At 51.2% G+C, this 25,618-nt stretch overlaps 1 protein-coding gene across 2 annotated transcripts in view; it reads right to left on the minus strand.

Annotated features, from left to right (window-relative positions):
* Positions 1–25,618, minus strand: part of Chst11 (carbohydrate sulfotransferase 11) — a 204,341-nt gene that overhangs the window by 75,007 nt on the left and 103,716 nt on the right. For both annotated transcript variants that reach the window (XM_021640951.2, XM_021640949.2), the window contains exon 2: positions 24,695–24,780. In XM_021640951.2, the coding sequence (XP_021496626.1) occupies positions 24,695–24,780 (86 nt within the window). The remainder of the gene's footprint in view (positions 1–24,694; positions 24,781–25,618) is intronic.

The raw sequence follows: 25,618 nt of genomic DNA on the forward strand, positions 1-25,618 counted from the left end.
CACTGCGTTCAGGGTTTGTTAGGCTCAAAGCCACCTCTGCTCTTCCTCGCTTTAGGAAGCCTAGAAGATAGCTGGAAACAAGTGCCAGCCAGCAACAGGGGCTGCAGGGCCCCGTAGGTAGGACCCCCCCCCCCCCCCCGCCGGACACCATGTGGGTCCTGTGACTGGCACCAGGGAGACACAGGAGTGGCAATGGGGATAAATAAATGTGCAACAAGGTGTGTCCTTGCACATACCAGGCATGTGGCCAGGCCTTTGAAAAGGTTTTCCGGTCCAGAGGTTTGCGCAGACCTTGACCTGCCTGTGCTTCAGACTCCTCAACGTGCTTCTTTGACCGTGAGAGCCGAGTGTCTCTGACAGAGACTTCCTGTCCTGGCAGCAGTGGCATTTCAGCCTTGGCAGATGGCGGATCTGACTCTACTCCTGCCGCTAAAGTCACCGTGCTTCCCAGAAGTGACTTTCTGGCTTTTTGAAACGCCAGCCTACAGTGACAATGCCCTGTAGAGCAGGCCTCTGCCCATGGACTTTCACGTCTGAAGATGCAATCATTTGTAGATGGAACTGCATCTGTGCTCAAGACACCTAGTTTTGTTTTTGTTTTCTTCGTGCGCTCATTCCACGCACAATGCGGTGGGGTGCTAGCCCCGCAGCCACGCACACCGCTCTAGGTGTGCCTCACCTGGACATGCTTCCGAGCACACGGGATGAGTGCTGCCCCAGTTCATGCCAGGGGCTTGAGCATCTGCAGATGTTTCAGTCTGTGGAGCACACTGCGTCTGCGCACACACACGCACACCACAGGCATACACGCACAAACATGCACACTTGTGAACACACTCAAACCTGCACACAGGCAAAAGGCTTTAAAAGACAATACTTTTACCTCTGTGATGGCTTGTGTGTGCATGATTGTGGGAGCAGGTTCATGTGTGTGCAGGTTCATGTGTGAGGGGGTGCAAGCAGAGGTCAACCCTGAGTGCAATTCCTCAGCAGTATCTTCCTTGTTTGTTGAGACCGCCTCTCACTGGCCTGCAGCGCAACAGTAGACTAGTCTGGGGGACCAGGGGTCCCAGAATCCTCCTATCTCTGCCTCCACAGTGCCAGGATCACACACCTGTGCTGTCAGGCTCCGCTTCTTAAAACTATGGATCCAATTTCCTCTCCTCCTTGAGGCCTCAGGGACCCGCATCTGGGAAATGGGGGTGATTCCGACTATGAGGCTTAAACCCGTACCTCTTCCTAGTAAATAGTATGGCCTCAGCAAGCATCAACTGTACCACCCTGTTCAACTGAGTGGAAGCCACCAGGCAGTTCACCTGCCAGGCGGGGAAACCACTCCTGTGGGAAGCATGGACGTGTTGGTGTCAGCAAGGGCTGGTGCTGAAGCCCGAGATCCTGTCACCACCGGCTGCTCACACAAAAATCACCACCCCACACCAGCACAGGAGCTCCCGCTCTCCTCTTAGACAAAACTGGAACTAGATGTGAACCCTACGGAGAGCAGAAAGTGGGGAACCACAAAATTTGTCTGAGAGCAGTACTTGCTAACGTGGCTGCAGACATGTCCTGCAGAGACATCAGTCGTACATCAGGAGCCTCGAGCCCTCCACAGGCTCCATCAGTCTTCATTTACACAGCTCTGTTCACTTCCCCTCTCAGCCTGTGTGAAGATTCTCCCACACTCTGGGTGTCACTAGGGCCTTCACTACCTGCAAAGCACACACACCCCAACCCCCACATACCCTGCATCCTGCTGGCCCCCTGCTGGCCTAGCCCTTGGTCAGGGAATGCCTTCCACCTGCAGCCTCTAAGCCTTGAGGGCACTCCCAGTCCTGTCCCTCCCATCTCCCTGGAAGATGCACAGACGGATGCAGGCCACACAAGCAGCCGGGAGATGGGAGAGCCCTCCCTCTCTGGGGAGGGCCATGCCACGTGGCAGTGACGGTATGGGGGTCTCCAGAGTTGGACACTGAGGCATCCCTGTGATGATGAAGATGCTGAGGAGTGGCCCGGTGCATAGACAAGGCCACCAAGTGGTGCATTCTGAGACCCTTGTGGTGCCCATGAAAACTTTTAAAAGAGTCTAGAATGAGGAGAACACACTGTTCTGGCTCTTCCTCCTTCCAGCACTGGGTAAATTCATTCATTGTATATAGTCACAGAATAATCTGTGCCTTCTGCTAAGTGCTTGAAGGCAGTGAAGCCACCATGAATTACTGCCGTAAACGGGATCTGGGTCAAGGAAAAATCCCAGGATCAGCCAGTGTTCTCATCACAGAGGTGGCTCAGCGTGACCCCTGGCGAGATCAGAGGGAAGCCTCCCACCTCCCAGCTCTGCGGGGTCTGTGCCATCTGAGAAGGAGTCCTGTGCTCCCTGCCCACAGCACACTAAAAAGTGGGGCGCAGCTTTGGCCTCAACAGTGAGAGCTGAGACAAATGTCCCCAGGGAAACAAAGCCTCCCCGCCAAAGCCACGCCAGTCCACTGTCCCCTCCCGGCAAGTCTCCAGCAGGGACCATATCCAGCTACCACATGGCCCAGGACTACCACCAGGACTGATTCCATATTCTAGAAAAACAGTGAGGAGCCTGTATCTCTATAACAAAGAAGAAAGGGAGGGTGCCTCCCGGGGGACCCTGTCACCAGCCCAGTTCTGCCTGCAGCTGAGGGACTGAGGGACTACAGCCATTTTGGATAAGAATCTGGAAAGAGGGTTTAACAGGCTTGTACAAGTAAAGCAGTGGGCTGGAACCAGGAACGAGGAAACCAATCCCACAGGACCATTTGAGGAGGTTCCCCTGTCCCCTGGCCCTAACCCCAACAGCTCACAGGTTTCTGACATGTCATACTTTGAGAATCTTAAGATTCTTCTGAAAGGGTTAGGCTAACTTTGTAACCTATATGTCTTCTAAAGCCTATAGTTTTGAGTTTTAGGTCCAGGTTAAGCTAAAGCCTCTTAGTACCTTTCCAGAGAATGGAGGAATGTGACCCTATCTGTGAGGACAGATATAAAAAAAGGCAAGCAAGCAATGACCTTCACTCAGCAAAAGAAGGACCAGACCCTTGTCTTTGAGATAGAGTTTCTTAGCAATGAACCTAGACTTCTTCTGAGTAGCTTTTGACCTCCAGCCAAGAGCCCGCAGCCCTAATCTTCAAGGATGAGCTAACCACCCCCACCTTCAATTGCAGCTGCATCCACACTTGGCAGGACTGGCCAAGCTTGAGCACCTAAGACTAACCAATTATCTTACTTTATAGCTTCTTCATCCAATCCTAAATTGCCAAAACTGCAACTTCAAATCTCCCGCAATTTTTCTTTTTAAAACCTAAAGGCCTTTGTCTCCTGGTGCCACTCTTTGCTGACCAGCAGGGGTGACCCCATTGTGCAATGGTTAATAAACCTCTTGCTTTTGCAATGAGTCTTGGTCTGGGGGAGTTTCTGGGAAGGGCGCGATTGAACTCCTGAGCTGTGAGACCTCAGGTCTTACACTTCGAATTCTCAAGAATTCCCCAAAGCCCGTAATAAGTTCTAAAGGACTAGCCTTGGTCTGTACCATTTAGCACTTCCTCTTGCCCCATAGTCATCCTGCAGTCCTCAACCTGAGACAAGTGTGGGCATCGCTTATGAACACCCCTGGGGAAGGAAGTTGGTCTTTTCCCGTCCAAGTCACTGGGGCCAAACATAATTAGCATGTGAAGAGGATACCCAAGTGTGCACGCCTTTGTTCAAACTCACCTCCATCACCCCTTCTCAAATACGTGGTTTGGAGTAGTAGCCCTGGCCTCTCCCTACACCTCATGCTGTGGGGACTGCCCGCACAGCTGCTTCCTAGGGAGGCATCAGTGCTGCTTAGATGTCTTAGATGCTCTCACATCTGCTCAGAACCTTGGTGGACTCCCCATGTCGGCTCACTGAAGCCCGGAGCAGGACAGGAACTCACATGCAAATAAGTTACTAAGAAAGAGCTCCCCAAGAAAGTGGGGGGACAGGATGGCAGGCCTTTGTGGACGGCTCCCCGGGACCTGGCTGGGACACACCCAGGTGTCCTGACTGCAGGGGGCCCCTCGGCCCTTGTGCCTTGCTGGTTAGATCTTAAAAAGGAAAGGCCAAGGGGCTCGTTCACAAAAACCTGGGGCTCCAGACACCACCCCCCCCCCCCACCAAGCTGCCAGCTGGCCCATCCATCTAGCTTTCACATCAGGCACAAAGGTGGGTGGTTTGACCTTAGCCCTCAGCAAGGAAGATGGCGTGAAACAGAGAGATGAAAAGAAATGCTGGATTTGGGACTGTGTGGGGATCTGCTAAGGAGAGGTGAGGGGGGGAGGGGGGGGCAAAGGCCCAGAGGCTGAAAGGGACCCAGGGCCATAGAGTGTGTGTTGGGGTTGGCGGAGAGCTGCTTTGTGATGATACTGCCGCTGGGAGAGGGAAGCCATTTCCAGCAGGGGAGCGGAAGCCAAGGCTGTGTTACCCTTGTTTCAGGGAGCATCCATGGCCCAGAGTCAAAAGTCCATGTCCCTCGAGATGGAAACTGAAAGTGCTTCAAATGCACGGTGCCTTGGTGGGCTGGCTCATGTTGTGCCTGACAGCCGAGAATAGCAATCTTTGCCCTTTTATTTTCTCGAATGTAGAAAACAACCCTAAGGCAGGCTGTCGGGGTGTGAGTGGCCCGTGGGGACTGTGGGGCCAGCATGAGGCGGGCTGGAGGTAAACTCCCAAGCAGGCAGACAGCAGGGCTGCTCACTGAGGAGGACCACAGAAGCCTCCTGCCTCCCGACTTCTCTCACCTTCTGTTTTGTTTCCCGTTTCTGTGGTAAAAACCTGAACAAAAGCAACTTAAGGGAGAAAGGGTTCATTAGGCTCACAATTCCACAGGCCCACCCAATCTAAGCACTCCCTCGCTGGACTCCTCCCCACGCGTCTATGTGTTGTCAGTTAAAACTAACCATCCCAGTCCTCCCCTCCCTTGCTTCCTTCCTGGCAGTACTGGGGATTGAACCCAGAGCCTTGTGAATGTTAGACAAACAGACTTTCTCTGCTTTCTATCCCAGCCCTCCTTTTTCACTTTTCACTTTGAATCATGGTCTCGCTAAGTTTTCCAGGCTGGCCTTCAACTTGTGGTCTTCCTGCTTCTGCCTCTAAAGGAGCTGAGACTACAGGCTTAAGGACCTGCCCTTGACCCCAGCTTTTCCATGTGTGCTGGTGTCCAAAGTCATTATTGCATGTGTCCTGCACTGCTTAAGAACCCTGGTGGATCATCATTTAGCACCCTGTGCTCGGCAGAGGCTAAGGAGCTATGGACTTGAATGGCTGAGGGTCATCTCCTGTGACTTTTATAGGGAAGCTATGTGACTCCAGGAGAGTTGTTAATCTCTTTAAAGTTGAGCATTAGCACCTGCCTATTGGAGTGCACAACCTCGCTTCTCTCCTGCTGTGACTGAACTCATGGAATAAACAACTTAAAAGAAGGATTTACCCTGGCTCACAGTTTCAGAGGACCCAGTCCGTGGTTACCGGTCCATCACCTGCTCAGACCTCATCATGTGGCAGAAGAGGAAGCAGAGAGTGATGAGGGGACAGGGTCTAGGCAGAATCTTCACAGGCCTACTTCCAGGGACCTGCTTCCCCCAGCTAGGCTTCAACTCACAAAGTTCCCAAAATGGCAGCTGGCAACCAAGCCTTCAGTGTAAGAGCCTGTGGTGATCAGACTGGATTCAGACCAAATCGGGGAGTGTCCGCCTTGCTGGACTGGGAAGAGTGAAAGCATGTGCAAAGCTGGGCACAGTCAGGCTACCACCACCATCATGGCCACCTACGCCACCAACGCTGATCCTGTCATCTTCACCATCAGCATAACACTGTCCACAGGCACACACCCAAGGCTGGGGATCTGTTCTAACCTTCCACCCCCTGGATGGACTCGGAGATGCATTAAATACCCTGAGGCTTAAGGACACTCAGCTAACCGTTCAGTCTCCCTCAGTACGCTGCGAGCCTGGGATTCGAAAGCCTGATGACTGAGCCTGGTAGCTTGGAGTCCTGGTCCCAGGATTCATGATCAGCTGACGAGGCCGTGCAGCTCCCCACAGCAGGTACAGCTTGATCAAAACTGATACATAGGCCACACAGGTATTATCGTTTTAAATCAATACATCCCGAGCACATGGCTCAGCAGCCATTGGGTTCCTCGGAATTTACTGTTTCACACAGAAACCTGAAGCTTTGGACACAACTGCCAAAATGGAGCCATATCCAATGGTATGCCTGACAATGGAGTATTATTCAGCCCCCAACAGTAACAAGCTACAGGCCATGGTTAAGATTCGGAGGAAACCTGAATGCATATTCCTAACCCTAACCTTAAGCAGATCTGAGATGGCTGCATGCTGTGTCATTCCAATAGAACATTCCAGAAAAAGCAGAACCACAGAGAGTAGGAAGATCTGTGGTCGTCAGGAGTTGGGTACTGGGGAACAAGTGGAACCTCTCTGTGACACTGTAGAACACACAAAGCCAGGACGGAAGCCATACTACCCAAAGCCATGCATGGTGGCCTCTCACAGCACCCTAGTGCTCTGGATACTGAGGCAGGAGGACTGTGAGCTGTAGGTAGGCCTGTAAAACAAGAAAAAGAGGGAGCCCTGATGTGCATATGAGCTTTGGGTATGATGTCACGTGACTGTTAGGAGGCAGAAAGTGAGGCTGTCAAGGTGATGAGCATTCGGAGAGAGACAGATAGACACAGAGACACAGAGAAACAAAGAGACAGAAACAGAGAGAGACAGAGACACAGAGAGAGAAACAGAGACAGACAGAGAGAGGTGCTCAGGAAACAGTGAAAGAGGAGGTAGAAAAAAAAAAAAAGAACCAAAGCCTGAGAGCAGGGCAGTGAAATTCTGGGTGTGATGTCGCTGTCCCTGAGCGGGGAGGGGAGGAATGGGGAGGAATTTGCTAGGCCCCACCCCTCACTGGGGAGCTGTTGGTACTTGGTGGCTCCCAGAGATGGGAGAGCCACTCTTGGGAGGCGTGGCTAACGGAGGCTGCCTGTACTCCAGTGCATGGCCCCTTGCACGAACGGGCAGAACTAAAAGAACTTGGCAGAGGAGGAAGAGGGAGCAGGATAAGCTGGGGAGTAGACTTGTCTGGGGAGAGTGGAAGGAGGAGAGTGGGGGAGGGTGTGATGTCAGTACATGGTATACATGTATGAAATTCTCAGGGTAAAAAAGAAAACCTGGGCGTGGCCATGCACACCTGTAACCCCCTGTTCTTGGGCATGGAGGTCTGAGATAAGATGGTCACACTGGTGCTTGCTGGCCTCCAGACCAGCTCCAACTCCAGTGAGACTTTCTCAAGGACACAAGGTGCCAAACTGTAGAAGGGGGCACCTGACATCCTCCTCTGGCCTCTACATACATGTACGTGTATACACACACGCACAGGCACACATGTGCATGCATGCACACACTCACACACGCACAGAGGCACACTTGCACATGTACACACATGATGCACGTATGCATACATGTAACACACAAACACACGCATGCACGTAGACTCGCATGCACGTAATGCATGTGTGAACATAATGCATGCAAGGTGCGCGCACTCGATTGCACCGAGTCCCGCAGTGCAGCAGGCAGTGCCAGGATTCTCCCGGGAAGGCAGCCTGTGCATAGACACGGAAGCCGGTCAGTGAAGCAAGCATGGACTCTGCCGCCCCGGCAAACCGCCCGACCCTATAAAGTCTCTGTTTGCCTGGTGCTCAGGGGTTCTGTGAATGCTTCTTTTAAGGGTCACATGAATAGACAAAGGTCCTGCTCTTTAAAAAGGAAGTTTTTAGTGACATAATTGTAAGAGGGAACACTGGTTAGAAGGGATTGTACAGAAAGTTTTATGAGGCTTTCAGAAGGCTTTTCTTATTAAGTCACTATAAATCCTTTCCCCAAAATAGCTCCAACTAACTTGGGAGAAAGCCAATCATAATTAGTGGGAAACCTGAAATGCAGAATACTTCTTAAAAAAGAAAAAAAAAAAGCATTTTCCATACTTTAGGTCCACACAGTAAAGGGACCCACTGCTAAGAAAGACATTGTGTCTGTCATGAACAAACAGGCCTCGTGTCTGGCCGGTGTCCTTAGTGAGGGTCAACAACCTTGCTGTGCGCTGTGTTTAGAGGAATCACGGGCCCTCGGTGGGCCTCACTGAGCCAGGAGCTGACCAGTGCCGGGTGCCTCCAGCTCCACCGAATTTCCTAATTGCGTTCCCACTGGTCATCTGGCACCCCCAACCCCTCTGCAGCGGAAAACAGAGGGAATGCTATATTCCGAACGCGCCGAGGCTGAGTTAATGAGATTCCCACTGTCTTCCGGGCAAGGTTTGTTGATGAGAAGTAAAATGGAAAAACAAACGAGATCCCTAGAGCTCCACTGGACCCAGGCTTGGGTTCCCATGGCACCCACCAAAACGTCCTCTGGAAGGTTCAAGAACCTTGTTTTCTTTTCAGAATAAAGTAACAAACATCAGGGAGCTGTCTACTAGTCTCGCAGTGGAGACCCAGGATGACCCCGGGAGCCCTGAAGGGCACAACCAGGGCATATTATGGCTTGTTAGACATTCATCATTTCTTCAGAACCCTGGGCCCCTCTGGTTTCTCGTCCTAAGAGGAGGGCGTTTCAGTGAGTTCAGTAGGATTCACATAAGTGCTCAGAGGCAAAGCCAGAAATACAGACTTTAAAAGCTAGCTTTGATTTTGCCCAGTGTTGGGGCTTATGCAGTGCCTTGATTTCCAGTGTGTTTTCAAAGGCAGGCTGTGTGTGTGAATATGAGGAGAGAAAGAGAGAGAGAGAGAGAGAGAGAGAGAGAGAGAGAGAGAGAGAGAGAGAGAGACAGAGAGTGTGTGTGTGTTTGCAGGTGCAAGCTGGGGCTAAAAGTAAATGTCACATGTCTTCCTCAGCTGCTCTCCAAAAACTTTTTGAGATAGGGTTTCCCACTGAACCCAGAGCTCACAGATGTGACTGGACAAACTGGCCAGTGAGCATAAGGGCCCCTGCTGTCTCCATCTCTCCCCAGTGCTGGACTTGCAACGCACCTCGTTCTCCCGAGCTTCACTGAAGAGCCTCCTCACCAGCCGAGAGGCGAGCTTTTAAGGATATAATTGAGATAGGAGAGGAGGCAGAGGTCAGGCCCTGACTGAAGAACAGAGACACCAGAGGCCGCTGCACTGTCGAGGCCACGAGGGCACAGCTAGAAGAACGGCTCACAGGATGCCATCCCTCCGGCTCAGACCTCAGCTTCCACAGGTGATAAAACAGCTGCCACCCGGAGGCCACCAGCTCCTCGCAATGAAAGCCACCAGCCTGGGGCACCTTGTTATGGCGGTCGCAGCCGACCAATGAGCCTGAAAATGTCATCGAGATTTCAGTTTAAGCAGATTGTTGCCAGGCTCTGCCTGCCCAGTTCTCACACGCCACCACCATGGAAAGCGGCACAATTATTACCTTCATTTTATACGAATTCCTACCTTAACTTGTTTGCTTATTCCCTCCCTCCTTCATTCATCCATTTGATAAACAGCTGACTAGCATCAATCACTTCGTTCATTCATTCAACAAACACATCCCAAGCACCATACAAGTTTCTCCAGAATCCCTTTGATTCCAAGAAAGCCCAAATGTAACATCCAGGAGGCCCATTCACAGACCACCCATGCTCAGCCTCTGGGGATCTGACCAGAGTGTCTGGCCCTCTATCTCAGCCTCTCTGGCTGTGACAGCCACTTAATACCTACTGTTTCAAGCCGTCCCTCTCCTTTTCTCCTCCTGCCAATTATGCACTGACCCCCTTTCAAACCTCAAAATTGAGGTTTGAATGTAATTGCTCTAACAGTTCCCTAGTAGCTGTGCTAGAGCAGGAGGCATCTTAATGAGATGTGGGCTTGCTCTGTGCAAGGCTTTTACCAACACCCCACGAGTCTGCCTGGCAGCTTGTCTCCCACCATCTTCCATGGCTGGGGACCACAGCTTCCACGACAGTGAGCGCTGTGTTCTGAGCTCTCCAGGGCCCTCATTCATCACATGCTTGCTTGCCGCTTTCAGACTGGAGACCGACTCAGGTAAACAAGGCTCTGTGGCTTGATCTGCCCCTCACCGTCAGTAGAGGGACAATGGAGAGGCCAAATTCTCCAATCCCAGCGTAAGATGAACGGAACCAACATTAAACAACTCTTCCTGACCTCGTCCTGTAACCACAGGTGCCAGCCTGCCCGCTGCTGCCTAGCACTTCATATGCACAGCAGGCTCTGAGAGTGATGGTAAAACCGTGGAAAATATCACTAACTGATCTCGCTTAGCACTCTACAGTTTGTCACAGCTACCCCTGGCTTACTAGCTCTGGAGGGAACACTGTTCCTTGTCAAGTCCCAGACCCTTTTAGTTGTCTCAGCAAAGCCTTAGAGTGTGATGAGGCTGGTTCTCAGCTGAGGGACGGATTTTAGCCATGCCCACAAATTTACATATTGGTCTATGAAGCCCCACCCCCACCCCCAAGATGGGTAACTACAACAGAGAGCTGAAGTGGCTACTTTATGACACTTGAGCATAGCAGATGTTACAGCCATAGACTGACACCTGAACTGGAAGCCTGTGACCTTGGCTGTGGCTGCTGTATAGTCACACAAAGTATGTGTCTGGAACAGCTCAAGGCTTTTTGCTTCGGTCTCTTCATTTAGTGATCACAATAAACCTATCAAGTGGAAAGTCCAAACTTCATGGTGCCCATTCCTGCAAAGAGCGCCCTAAGGAGTGTGTGCTGAAGAGAGTGCTCATGCGAGTGACAGGAGGCGAGAGCATAGGGAGCGATCTTCTCTCCAGAGATCTGCCTGGCATCCAGGGGGAACCCCATTAATCCCTGTCTCCCAGGACAGGGCCCCAAAGCTCTCATCACATCTATCTGGCTTTCTCTTCAAGGCCCCCTACCTGCCATGACCACCACACACGGGCACATGGGGATACACTCCAACCAAACCATCCCACTCACCTGCTGCCCCACAGGACTGCACCTCAGTGGGGCTGGCCCTGTGAGTGCTCTGAGCTGGAGATGCCACAAGCTGCGATGAAACAGGTCTGGACACATTTTACTGGGGACTGCCACGGGCTTCAGTCCTTTTTTTAATTTATTCTTTTTTTCCTTCCTCCCTTTTCTGTTGTTGTTGTCACTGTTGTACCAAGCCCAGCAGCGGCACCTCACCTGCAGAACCTCATCCCCAGAGGATGAGCGCATGCGAATTTCAGGCGGAGCCTGTTCTCTCGGACAAGGCAGGCGCTTTAGCCTTCTGGCCATTTCCTGCCGTGTAAGTGGGTGATGAGCCAACGGAAGAGTCACCCGTGGGGCAAGGCCCAGGCCTGGCTTTGCTGCGCCTTTTCACAGGGCCTCGAGTGGTCCTCACAGTCCCCCAAGGGAAGCAGGAGGATTCCCTCCCTGATCAGCAGCAGACAACCTCTGACTTGCTGTTGTCACTAGGAGTTTTTATCTTTAGGAGGGGCTTTGGGGCATAAATCTACGGTGTACCCAAGGGCCATTTTCTAGACTAAATGGGCTGTGGGACTCTGCTTATCTGAGATCACAGGCCCTGCAACCCAGGCTCCCTTGGACCTTACATACAGGAAAGGTGCCTTAGCTCCAACTGCAAAGGTGTGTGGGCTTATTAGGTCTCTACCACTGCTGCAACTCATTACCGCAAACTCAGCGGTTTAACACAATAGAGTTCACTCTCATGGGATTCTGGAGGTCAGAATACTAAACTCAAGGTGTAGGCAATCTACACCCCTCTGTGAGACACCAAGGGGAAAGCCACTCTGCCTTTTTCTGCATTTGTTTATTTATTTATTTACTTACTTACTTATATTTGAGACAGGGTCTCAGATAGCCCTGGCTGTCTTCATTCTCTGTGTGTAACTGGGAATGACCTTGAACTCCTGATCCTCTTACATCAACCTCTCCAGCGCCAGGATTACAGGATTGCTCTACCCTGCCTGGTTTCCACGGTGCTAAGGATTGCCCTGAGGATTTAATGCATGCTCGACATGCACTGCACAAAATGAGCTCCATCCCCACCCCATCTGTCTGTGAGCATGGTGGCCTCGTCTCCATCTTAGGGTTTATGGTACATGGTGTAGACAGTCTGTGACAACCTGACCTTAAAACTCTTCATTGTGGCTGCACGGTCACTTTTGTCTCATAAGGCAGCATACTCCCATGATGTGGGAGAGCATTCTGCTCGCCAAAACTGGAGAAGCCAGCAACTACAGTTCTAATGACCCAAGTCAAGGTCAAGGCAGCCTCACAGAGAAGGCACAGGTGCCGGCCTGCCATTCCCTTAAGTGGCTTTAGCAGCCCAGAGTTCTCAAAGGCTGCCTTGGCTTCGGTTCTCCACAGGATCCTTTGTGTGAGCCTCGATGAAGATGCCTCCCAAACAGTGCCTAGGTCCTGTGGCCTCTGCACAGGAGTCACCTTCCCCCCACCCCGTGTAGAACGTGAGGTCAGGTGTGAAGGGGCTTTCCAAGGTTTGTGCTGGATCCAGACAAGGATTCTCAGGAAGTAAAGTGGAATGGGGTCCTGAAAGAGATGGGGAAACCACACCTGACCAACAGCAGCAGTTTGCCAGTGTTGCTCTCAGCGAGGCCCTATCTAATCACAGGCTACCCCATCTCTCCCTCTCATATCCTGGAGGGAGAGCGAGCGCACCAAGTATTCTCCAGGTAGTTCTCCCATTCTTCTAGGGCCTGCTCTACACTCCAAGAAAATGCACGTTTGATTTTCTGCAGCGTTTGTGTGTGTGTGTGTGTGTGTTTTATTTATTTTGAGGTAGGATCAAGTAACCCAGGCCACCCCAAACAAATTATGTAGCCAAGGATGACCCTGAATGTCTCTTCTGCCTCCGCCTCCCGGGTGCTGGGACTACTGGCTTGCGTCACATACGCCCCATTTATGCATAAAATGAACCCAAAGCTTGGTGCCTGCTAGGCCAACACTCCAGTAACCAGGCTACATTCCCAGCCCCTCCACCTTATTATTAGAAAAAACAAAATCATGCTGGCATATGCTGCTCCCTCACAGCTCAAGGGGAAAAAAAAAGACTTTATTATGGGTAGTAAAATAAACAAATGAACGAATAAGCAAGCAAGTAAATAAAAAAGGGCCCTCTGTTTCGCTAGCTGGTCCTCATTAAGAAAACGGTGGGCAGTTCACTGACTGCACAGCTCTCTGAGGACAGCAATGCACCCGCCCGTTCCTTGTCTTGCTGAGGGACCTGGGATGTAGGCCACTCCCGGAGGAAAGGCCTCATCCAGGCTGCCTCCCCCATGACCGGGAACAACTGGGCCATCAGCCACCTGTGCACACCCCAGAGCCTCAGAGCCACACTTCTCAGAGGCCAGCTCACTTACTCGGCCTCAGGAAAGCAAACTTCCGGAGATGCAACTGGCTTTCTGAATGAAGACATGCCTTTTAGGGGACGTGAACCCCAGGTGTGGCAAACAGGAGACTGAGGAGGTAGGGACAGGGAGGCGGACTCGTCCTCTGAAGGACCAGGCTCAAGACAGATTTTAAATCTCCTCATTTTCAAACCGTCCTTCTAGAATGCAACCTCCCTACGAATCAGGACGAGATCGGCGAGCAAGCCCACGGGCCTGGAGCATAGGTCTTTGGGAATGTCACTCACAGAATAGCCAGGCTGCCTGCTGGGTACAAGGCTGAGCTCATACTGTGCTGAGGGGGGTTTTCTCCAGTTTACATTTGTCCCTACACAGCGACTGGATGGTGTTCCTTCTCGCCAGTCTTTCTGGTTGCTGCTGAAAGGGAGAAACTAGAATGCTCCGCAGGCAAAAACTATGGCTCTGTGTTCTAGTCTTGTCCAGAGGAACAAATGGGCTGCCCATTTGGTTTAGGTTTGCATACATTTCATGTGTGTGCACACAGGTTGTGTGGGTGTGGGTGTGTGTGCACACAGGTATGTGGGTGTGTGTGTGTGTGCACACAGGTGTGTGGGTGTTTGTGTGTGCATGTGGAGGCCTTTGGTGCTTCCAGGTACCTCCTCTGCTGTTCTCTACCTTATTTATTTATTTTGAGACAGGATTCCCGGTGAGCCTGAAGCTCACAGAGCCTGTGAGACTGCGGTCAGTGAGCTGTAGGGACCCTCCTGTGCCCATCTCCCCAGGGCTGGGATTACAATGCCGGGCACCACCCCAAACACCACGCCAAATACCAGCTTTTTTTCCCCTTAAGTTGTGTGCTGGGAATCTGAATTCAAGTCTTACAGAGCACTAACTAACCACGCCATCTCCCAGACCTGTTTGTCACTGACAGGCTACAGGGTCTCGTGTAGCCTAGGCTGGCCTCAAATTCAGTAAGGAGAACTGAGTCTCTGATCCCTTTGCTTTCACATCACAAGTTCTGGGATCACAAGTCTGTGCCACCACGCTTGGGATCAAAACCAGGGCTTTGTGCATTTTCTGGATGAGTTAATCCCCGCCCCCATTCCCTCAGCTGGCATCTGTGCTGGGCTATAGAGCCAGTACTTTCACCAACAGAAACCCAGTGAGTCCACTACTAGCTAGTGCCTCGGATCTTCTCTGAATGGGCAGCTCGAGGCCCGCCCCACCCCTGCCTGCCTGTGCTGGCTCTCGCTGGCCTGTGCCTCCTGCTAATTAGGGGAAGGACCCACTGCTGGCTGCATTCCTCTTCAAGAACCACTACTTGGTGGGGCTTCAGCACGTGGATGAGAGATGGCCACCAGACCTCCTCCACTGAGATCTGAAGAACCAGTTCAGTGACTGAAATAGACCCCTGCGGGCAAGGCACACCAGCGCCAGGTGAAGTTACTTACACACAGTTACTATGTCTGGGCTGGGAAGGCTCAAAAAAGGAACATCTGAAAACAGCTGCCCAACGTTTTTATTTTTGTACTTTAAGAAATGAAAAAGAATGTTCCAAACCCATAGAAGCGCTAGCTTCCTGCAACGCGCCTGAGTCAGACACGTTGGCTTGGGAGTGCTTGGCCTGGCTCACAAAGAGCCTGTGTGAGTCTGTGGGAGAGCCGGCCAAGCCAGGAAGGGGACTGTAGTCACAGGCAAAGGATGCACTTACTGCTCCCGTTCCCCCAAATCCACCCATCGGGACCTAGGGGAGATTTAAGAATAAAAGCATTAAGGTTAAGAAAAACTACTTGGCTATTTGTCATCATGTCATTGTTCTGGGAACTTCATAGAAATCAGCTCATTTCATTTTGTAACAACCTAAAGATCTAGAAGCCTTCAGTATCCCCATTTTAGAGATTAAGAAACTGGGGCACAGGGAGAGTAGGAGCGCCCTAAGTTCCCGTAGGGTATCCGGCTTTAAGAACCCCGAGTCTTAACTGTTGGGTGACACAACATTGTTAGCTGACATTAAGTAAGTTGTTCCTAGTTTCCAGATGAGGAAATCAAAGCCCCAAAATACTGAGTTTCTCCCATAACGTGGCCCTGGCAGTCAGTGGAAGGGTAGAACCTGAAGTCATGACTTAGGGCTCCCAGTTCCACCTCCTTCATTTACACTGTGCTGCTGGAGAGCTGTTGTATCACAGGGTGGGAAGGGGGAGGCTGCCACACACCAGGTACCGGCCCTCTGTAGTCTGTGCTCCAGTCTGGAGTGGAAAGGGACCCTTCTTCCCTGAACCCCACAGTCCTGGCTAATTTTATGTCAACTTCACTCAAGCTAGATTCATCAGAGAGGAGGGAAATGCTTCTCTAAGATCCAGCTATAGGCAAGACTGTAGGACATTTTCTTAATTTGTGGGTGGTTTTGTTCCTGGCCTGGTGGCTCTTGGGTTCTTTAAGAAAGCAGGCTGAACAAGCCAGGAGGAGCAAGCCAATAAGCAGCACCCATCTACGGCCTCTGCCTCTGCCTCAGCTCCTGCCTCTGGTTCCTGCCCTGCGTGAGTTCCGTCCTGACTTCCTTTGGTGATGAACTGTGATGTGGAAGCACATGCTGAACAAATCCTTTCTCCGTCAAGATTTTTTGGTTGTGGTGCCTCTTCACAGCAACAGTAACCCTACCCGTGACGCCCAGGAGCGCCTCCATGGTGATACCTGCCTGTCTCTGGCTCTGGGAAAGTTTCAACCTCAGTATGTCATGTCAGGTTTCTGAATGTGAAACGCCCCGCAGCAGACTCCTGTGTTTGAGCGCTTGGACCCGAGGCGATGGTACCCTGTGGGGAAGGGGGTCTGTGGAAGCTTCAGGAGGGCCTAGTTAGGGGAAGTGAGTGGTTTGCTGGAAGACGGGTCTGGGGGGGCACGGCCTGGCACAGTTTCCTGCCAAACTACCCCCACTTTCTGTCTGACACTGAGAGGCCAAAAGGTTAAAAATTAGCAGCTCTTATTAATTAAGGCCTGAGCTAGGTGGGTGGAGAAGTCCAGGAATGCCCTGAGGGGAAGGACGGCCTTACTGCATTCATTCCCCACCCACTAGAGATACAGTTGCTAGGAAACTGCACCATCCCTCTAGGGAGGGACACCAGGTCATTATGGTCTGGGGACCTTCTATAGCCAATCAATTAAAAATGTAGCATTTTGACCAATAGATGCTTGCCGGGCAGGAATCGCCCCTGCCTTGGGCATACTGGGATGGACTAGAATCTTTAAATCAACCAATTAACCTGGGCGTGGGGCGCTAAAGTGGTGGGAGGTGTGGGCTCAAGCTGCAGCTTGTAATGATTTACAATAAAAAGAACCTCATGTATTTACAGCAGAGTCTGTTTATTCCTGGTCTTTTGGGGTTCGTGAACTGGGCAGAACAACACCCATATGTAATAAGCAACTCCAGTGGCCTTGCCTTTGGTGCCATCGCAGGCTGTGTCTCCTGAATCATTCGTAGAGTAAGTGAGAAAGGTAAGTAATCCAGTCTCTGCCTGTGCCTGGTTCCCAGGCTCCCAGGCCACAGTCCCGACCCTCTAGAGGGCTCCTTACCTAAAGAACAGCCACACACCAGGAAGCAGTGGTACTGAGGGTCACTTTAATGGCCACATTGTCCAATGTGGTCGCCAGAGGCTGAACAAAGCCAGACATGCCTCCAACCCCGTACTCCAGGCAGTGTATGGAAACGAGAACAATGCCAGTAGAAATGATATTTTGAGTGCGCTGGGTTGGGTGAAATTCCGTATTAAAACTCATTTCACCCGTTCACCTTGTCCCTCTCAGTGGCTAGCAGAAACTCTCCAGAGGAAGGAATGAGGGAACGCTTCCCAGAGGAGGGCCCTCCTGAACGGACAACAGCAATAACAGAACAAGCAGCAGCAGCAGAACCTGGCTTGTCTGCCACACGCCTAGAACTAATTCTGAAAAAGCCAAAACCTTTGCTCTTTATTGTTTTAATTCCTGTTTAACAATCGAAGTCTCTAGTGTTGAAAAATGCTTAGCCATTTGCCTGAGATCTACAGTGACCAGCTTGTGTCCTGGGAGGAGGAGACCCCACCCCCACTCCCTCCCCCCTCTTATCCCCTCCTACCTCCTCCTCCCTGCAGAGGAGCGCCCACAGGCCTTGACAACAATCCAGGCTCTGGCACACTTCTCTCCATCTGACAAGGTCATATTCCAATTGGCTGAGAAGCTGCTTGAGTTTGTGCAATTTACAGAAAAAAAAAAATCAAATTATGAAGAGGCCTCTCCTAATTGAGGGTAATTCGGAAAACAACTTTCGGTAAATGGCAGCTTGTCCAGCTGTGTTACCATTTGGCAATTGCTGAGGTCATTCTGTCACCCACTTCTTCTCCCACTGGAAACGTGCAGGATTCTGTTCGCACAGACCGACACAGAAAAAAAACCCCATCAGTTCCAAGCACTTCCATATCTCCATGTATTGAGTCAAAGAGGGGGCACTCTTGAATTTTCTGTGTCTGGAACAGAGCAGCAGCCAGTTAGCCATGAGCTCACAGGCTAACTCACCACCCCTAAAAAGAGGGGCTTAACTCCCCCATCCCCAAGGTGCTCAGAGAATTATGAAGGAGCTTGTGGCAGACACAAGCACAGGAGCCTTTCAAACCCATGCGACTGTGTCCAATCAGTGTCTAGACCCCGTGTGCAGAGGACACATCTGTACACACACCGCCTGTGTACACGGAGACACTCACAGCCTTGTGAGTGGATATACCTAGCTCACACAGAGCCTGAGATACGACATAAAAACAGACTGTGTTCTCAGTAAGTAGAGATGCCTGGCTCTTAGCCTGACTCCTAACTTTGTCCTGACAACCACTGATCAACTAAGTTTGACCTTGATGGTGCCCTCAGAGCCAGCCAGCCCTGAGATCTCCCTGTCTGTGCACCCCGAGTTCTGGGATTCCAGGTGGGCACCGACATGCCCCACCTTCGGTGTGTACTGGCAGCAGAACCCAGAGCCCCCTGCTTTGATGAAAGCACCTAACTGAACGGGCCATTTCTTACTCAACCTTTGGTACTTGATGTCTTTGACTCTCACAAACTCGTAGCTTCCTAATTCTCTCAGATGAGGAAGTGCAGGTCTGGGGAGGATGGGTAATGGCCCCAGGTCATAAACCTGGGTTAGATCCCTCACTTCCTTCACGTGTCCAGTCCTCTCCTATGACCTGAATTGCATCTCACTCTGGGTCTCCACCTGTCCTAGCTTGATTAGAAATCTGACCAGGGTAGCTTTCTGCTCAAGTTTAATGGAGCTGCTAGTGATGGCCAAAAATAAAAATAATTAAAAAAAGGGCAGCCCGCTGTCCCCGGCTTCCATGAATCCTCGCTGGCCTAATGTCACTTGCCATGAATAATGCAGTACTCCAGAGAGTGCTATAGGTAGGGGCAGGTTAATGTAATGTTTCATCTTTGCCAGCCAGCTGCCGTTCTGCTGGGCCAACTATCGGTAACAGCCCTGCAGAAGGAGCCAGTCTTCAACTAAATCAATCCTGCTTTGGCTAGTAGACAGCTGTTGGGTCAAAGCAAGATAATGAGGCAGGCTGCTCATTTACCAGGTGGTTGGTAATGAAGGGATCAATGCAGCAGGGTTGGGGCTGAACAACAGCTGCCCTTTCTGGCCTTCCCTGGTGGGTATCACTCCCTACATTCTTCCCAAACAACAACTGTGGAAGCAGACAGCCTTCGCACTTCTCAATTATTTGGAAGGTGCAACTGATCCCTGAGGCCTGACCTGGAGCCGTAGGTTCTTCCCCTCTTCTTACAGAAGAGACTCGGGTATCCTTTCGGGGGGACTTTGTTCCTTTCTGTTATCTGGGGTGCAGCTTCTGGGGTGTCTGCAGAAAGCAGAGACCCTCCTATCCTGAAGAAAACACTGCCTTCATAGGGAAAGACTTCAGACCTGAGAGAATCACTAAAACAAGACATATGATGGCTTGTGTTAGAGTCAATGTGTCTGCAAGAGACAGCTCTGAAGGGCCCTTCAGCCCAGTGCTTCTGAACTCTGAAGTCCAGAACAATACTCTCAGAAGCCGGGACATAGTGGCACACTGGCAAAGGCCTAGACTGGATAAAATCAGCCACTAGGGGAAAGACTTAGATTCTGAGCATTTCTTCATGTCTCTAAGTGAATTTCATGTTTGACCAGAGTTCAGAGCCACTGGTTAAACACAATACTATCAACTTGACAGACAGTGGTGTTGAGCCCAAAAGTTGGAGACTCTTGCTTTAGAGAAGCCATACCATTTGAGAAGCAGCTGAGTCAGAGGTACAGCTGCTTCAGGAGGTGAGCATCTCCTGGGCACCTGCTGTCCACCTACCTTGACTACCACTCTCTCTAGATGAGGAATACTATCCAGTCTGCTCCACTTTCCCTTCCCACCAGGCCCCAGCACCTCCTGACTCCAGGCCATTCTCCTTCCCTAAATGTGAATGGCTGTGGCCCCCACCCTGCGGTTTGTTCTTGTCATCTGCAATTGCTGTTCTCTCCAGCATCTTATGCATCTTCAAAGGCCTGCCTCAGGGGCTACCTCCTTCTCCTGGAATCCCCACTATGCACAGGATGGGGGCGGGGTGCTCTTACAATACATCAATCTTCCTTTTCACACTGTGAGAGTATTTTCCAGCTGTCTCTCTTCTCTTCGTTTATTCTTTAAGAACCTGTGGAGCCAGCAAGATGCTATCCAGGACAGGGTGAGAAACTTATCCACCAGCTCGCTCCAGGCCTGGACTAGGCAGCTTCCATCAGCATAGTATTTTTCAAGTGGACAGACACCTCTAAGGAGTGAGAACCACTGTCCAACAGAAGAGATCTTGGAGAGGTCTTCTGCTTAACCTAGCTCTGGCCAGGACAAAGCCTTGCTCCCAGCCCGAGACAGACTCTGAAACGAAGAAAACTGCCAGCTGCCACTGCTCACAGGGCATCTACTGTGTGCTCCACACCACTCGGTGGCCTCTGCTCCTGCCACGGATGGCTTTCTACCTCTGCCCAAGGACCCAAGCCCAGAGTGGGCCCATTCCTCACCTGACATGAGGAAACAGAGCCTTCTGGAGGCTCTTTTCTACCTGGAGGAGAGGAAGTGCTAAGACCCCTTCCTGCTACAGGCTAGGCAGATGAGAAAGACCCAGTTCTGTTATTAGTGGTATGTGACCTTGCCATGCTCTTCGACCTCTCAGAAACTCAGTTACCTTCAGAAAAAATCGAGTTACCAGAGAGCTTCATCTGGGGGTGGGGGTTGTAAAGGTTCAGTGAAGGCTTGGGTGTGGCTCAGTGGTAGGAAAAAATGGCTGCTCAGTATGCGTGGGGCCTTAGGTTTCATCTCCAACAGGACAACAGCAAGATCAATGATACGAGTTTAGAAAACGTCCAGAATAGTCACAGACGTGTAATCACATGGTTAGTGAACAGTAACTCTCTCCATTCTTCTTCCCTTTTCCTCCCCCTCCTCCCCTTCCTTTTTTCACTCCATCCTTAATCCTGTGTCACCCTGGAGGAGACATAACAAGAGATTGTCCCGTAACCGAGGTGGTGGGACCTCAGAGCTTCAGCCAATTCACATTCAGCATCACATGACCTTCTCTTCCTCTATCAGAGTTCACCAAGAACACTACCAGATCCCTGAACACCAGGCCCCAGGGACCCCACAAAGCCCTGTGCAAACCCGGCTGTGCCACTTGCAAGTTCATGAGCAGTACTCAGCCATGCATCCTTCCCCTCAGAACACTTTAATAACAGGGCAGGCACACACGCTAAAGAAAGCTGTAGCCGGGCAGGGCCAACCTCGTGAATGACACTGCGAAGACTTCAGGGAACCCGTAAGGGGCCAAGGAGGTGGGAAGACAGGAGGACAAGCTGTCTCGCCCTGTCTCCCTGGCATTCAGGGACAATTACACCCTCTCACCCAGCCGAGAGTGGCACCCTGCCCTGTGGGTCGGCGCTGAGCCGGGGCGGCCAGCAGATGGCTCGGCCCACAAGCATGTGGTTGGCAACTCCTGAACTTTTGGTGACTGGGCGCCAGCTGATCTGATCAGCAATTATGTTTTATTTTGGGGCCAGGGAGACAGCAGAGAACCAGGAAAATTATAAGACATTACAGTGCTATTTTGCTAAGAATATCAGCTGCAAATTTTGGTTTTTTTTTTTTTTTTTTCTTTTTTTCTTTCTTTTTTTCTTAACCTTTGAATGGTTTGGGGTTTTCAGCGCACTAAAATAAGAAAGGCCTGGATGCTGAGGGCAGAATAAGCCAACTGCCCCAGCACTGGTTTGGGTCTTTACCTAATGAAAACCTTGTTGGTTATACACTGCTTGGGGGAGGAGGTTGTTCCCGCTGAGGGGGTTTCCATGGTGATAGTAACTAGTAGCAGTCACTAGTAACAGTTGACCCAGATTGGTAGGAGGGGTCCCTTCTGTGGTTGGATCCTCACTGCTTCCTACTAGCTACCTTGAATAAATCATGTACAATTATTATCTTCAGTACTTTATCCATAAATGGGGAACTATCTAGTCCAGAGCTCACCATGCAGGTCCAGTGAGATGAATCCAGAAAGCACCTGGATCATGTCTAAGGTAACTAAGTTGGTGCCTTCTTGCCATAGGATAAGTTTCCTGTCATATAAAACAGCCTCTGTTTTTACCACCCTTGTCTATTAAGCCAGATTGACAACTAGCAAAACAAAACAAAACAAGCTGCAAACACCATTTCTGGGAGCAGTTCCATTAGCGCGAGCAAAGAGTTTGCTGCCTGCCTCAGTGGCCAGATCCTTCCAGCTCCGCTTAGCTGGTAGGAAAACATGAGAACGCGCATGGGGAGCACAGACCAGTGTAAACCCTGTGATGACTCAGGACGGTGGCGCTGTCAGCGCTCCTCAGAGCGTTTGTCCCCTTCTTTTCACCCAGCAGCCCACCACTAACCAGAGTTGCCTCCCCCCAAACAAACCTTAAGGGCTGTGTGGGAAGGGGACATAATTGCCACCTGTAAAGGAAGCTAGAATCAGGAAAAAAAAAAATCTCTAGACTACACCCCCAGGAAACATCTCTTGAAACAATGTTTGCCCGAATAAGCTGGAGAGCCCAGACAATGTGCCCAGGACATCCTTGAAGGACAGTGACTCACCTACCAACGCCCTACCCTGGGATGCCAGCCTTCCCAAGGTTTAGGTCTGGGCTAACTGTGCCTCTCACTAACACAACACTCACGACCACTGTGAGGAAGGGTGACACTAGATGGATGGTCACCTCTCCTCTGACTGGTCTGCCAAGACACTCTACAGGGCCCTGCACAGCCGGCAGACAGCATGGAAGGTCACTGTACGGCCTCTTGAACCCAGTCGTTAGTATCATATAACGCATTATATAAGTGGGATAGCAGCCTCAGAGGAGTCATGTAGCCTGTTCAAAGCCACATAGCTAGACAATGATGTTACCAGACTTTGACACCAAGTCTGTCATGAAAGCTGAGGAAAGTGACAGATCACACAGTTATCCTCCCGGCATGCCACAGGGATGTTCAGATAGGAAACTAGTACCTAGTGAGGACTTGTCACGGCTTCCAGCTTGCACAGCTAGATACGTGGGAAGTGGGAACCTCAACCTTTCATTCTTCCAAAAATCACAGATGTTTAGAGACCCTGATATCAACCAGGCCCAGTGTTGGGCAGCGCACAGACCTGGTAGGCAAGCTGTACTCCATGGGCTTTCTGGCCAGAGAGTCAGCTGTGAGAGAAGTGACCCTAACCACACATGCTGTGCCGTTCAGCAACACGAGGAGTTCACAGAGACAGGGGCTGGTTTCTGACAGAGTAGCCTGGGTGGCTCTCAATAGAACGTACCAGAAATCCTATGTGTGGCCAAAGCCTGATTTGATCTCTTCATGAAAATGGCAGAGTAGACAGGCTGGGAAGCCTGTACTCACAATGGCTAGGTCACTGGGGCAGCAAAGGAACCCGAAGTATCAGCTCCCCATTGATTGTCTGCAAAGGCCAGCAGAGGAAGCCTCAGGAGACATTGGGTTTGCAGTCACCTGTTTGCTCTGTCCAAGTCACACCTAGAACCCCAAGAGAGAGAAGTTGCATCCCTGAACACCATTAGGCTACCAAGGGAGCCAGGCTCTAGTCCTCCCCCTCCCCCAAGGAGGAGGCCCAGGTGATAGGCTAGAGAAAGTCAAAGCCGTTCTTAGGTTCATGCCTTTGCAATGACTCTAGGAATTGTCCTCACTGAGATACAAGCATCATTATCTTCTCCCACCAGGTACCACGGTCCACGGAAATACCAGACTGAGAACTGGGCGGAGGATAGAGCCCCGAGATCATGACCAAGCCATCACTCTACAACATGAACTCATTTCTCGGCAGTTGTGCCAAGTCAGCTGGCGGTGGCTTCGTGGCTCAGTCACCAGCAACAATCAACTAATGAACATTCTGGCAGAAGGACCGGCCCAAGGCTCTCCACACGACGACTCACGTGACCCGAGGCTATTGCTATGGTGACCAGCTCCTGACAGTTCCTCACCTCCAGCTTTCTGTTCTCAGCACCACTGACGCTACGCTTGCCACCTTGTTAAACTAATGAGCCAGAAAGACAGCCTTTACCCCACACCCCAACCCCGGGGTCTTCTGCAGTGAGGTGCAGCGTGCAGGCCATCTCTGGCTTTTGGTAACCCCAGGTGGAGTTTATCCAAGAGCACACCAGCTGGGGCTGCACAACCTTGCTGGCTCTTGAAGTTCAAAGTCCCATTGCTAAGATCTAGAGCAACATGACCTCAGAGAACCAAACCCTGGGAAGGTCAGACATGCACAAATCCCCAGCACTTCCCTGAACTGCTTTCCCTGCAGCTTCCAAAATGTTCCTGCCCGAGACAAGAAAGTGGGTTATATTTGGGGTCTCCCCCACCCCAGATGTTTAGAGTATTGGTACATACATAATGAGGTATGTTGGGATAGGACCCAAGTCCAAGCATGAGATTCACTTATATTGTACTTTACATACAGAGAACCTGAGATAAATAACTTGAACAGTATTTCAGTGTATCTGCATTTTGCTGTGACCTGTCGCATAAGGTCAGGTGTGGAATTTTCCACTTGTGGTGCCATGTTGCTGCTCAAAGGGGCTAGGTCTGGGGGTGTTTCGGATTAAGGATGTGGAACATGGAGGCAATCAGCGAAGGCAGAATGTCAGGCGGTGGAGGGCACTTCAAGTCCCCAGAACACTCTGTCAGCACCGCAGTCCTGGGTCCTACCTGGATGGGGTTGTAGAGCTCCTGCAGGGGACTTCGTGATCCCTTCCGGCAGCAGATGTCCACACCGAAGGGGTTCCTCCGCATGACTGAGGAGAGAAAGTGAAGCTCATCAGAAAACAGCTTCAAAGGTTCTCAGAGAAGGCATTTGGGAGGGAGGAAGCAGCAGGGTGCAAAGGAAGAAAAACTAGCTTCTAGCAAAGAGCCCACTGCCCTCCCTGGCTGCAACACCCCGCTCCGTTCTGCCCCCAACATTTAGATATCTACACCCCGGTGTTGCAGAACCCACTAAAAACTCTCTCCATCGCACACAGGTAAAAAAGACAGGTGCTCAAAGCTCACTGAAATGCAGCCCTTTCCAGATGCCGTCTGGGAAACAAGTGTGACTGCCCAGCCTCACACCCCTTAGCAACAGGGCTGTGGTCTGAGGACCACGTAACTAGGTGACACCGTCACACACCCTGAGAAGGCTGTTGTTCACAGAGGCCTGGTGATGAGGCTGCTGAGGCAGGACACAGAAGACTGTCACTGTGATAAACGCCAGAACCAAGAACGACTTACAAGGAAAGGGTTCATTTCACTTTAACAGCTTACAGTTCACCACGAAGGGGAAACAGAGCAGGAACTCAAGACAGGAGCCTTGCGGCAGGGACAGACATAGACAGAGATGTAGAATCGGGAAGGGACTCTTCTGACTCTGTTCCTCATGGCTCACTCAGCTCCTTTCTGAGACCACCCAGGACCAGCTGCTCTGCTCAGGGGTGGCCCCGTCCACACACAGTAAGCTGGGCCCTCTGCTGTCAACTGGCAATCTACATGTCCTATCTGCATGCCAGTCTGATGGAAGCAACTTCTCAATTGAGGTTTCCTGGTTCTGGGTATGATGGGCTGACAACGAAGACTAGCCATGACAGCATCTTCACAGGA

The sequence above is a fragment of the Meriones unguiculatus genome, chromosome 2, assembly GCF_030254825.1.
Source record: "Meriones unguiculatus strain TT.TT164.6M chromosome 2, Bangor_MerUng_6.1, whole genome shotgun sequence".
In the NCBI taxonomy this organism is placed as follows: Eukaryota; Metazoa; Chordata; class Mammalia; order Rodentia; family Muridae; genus Meriones; species Meriones unguiculatus.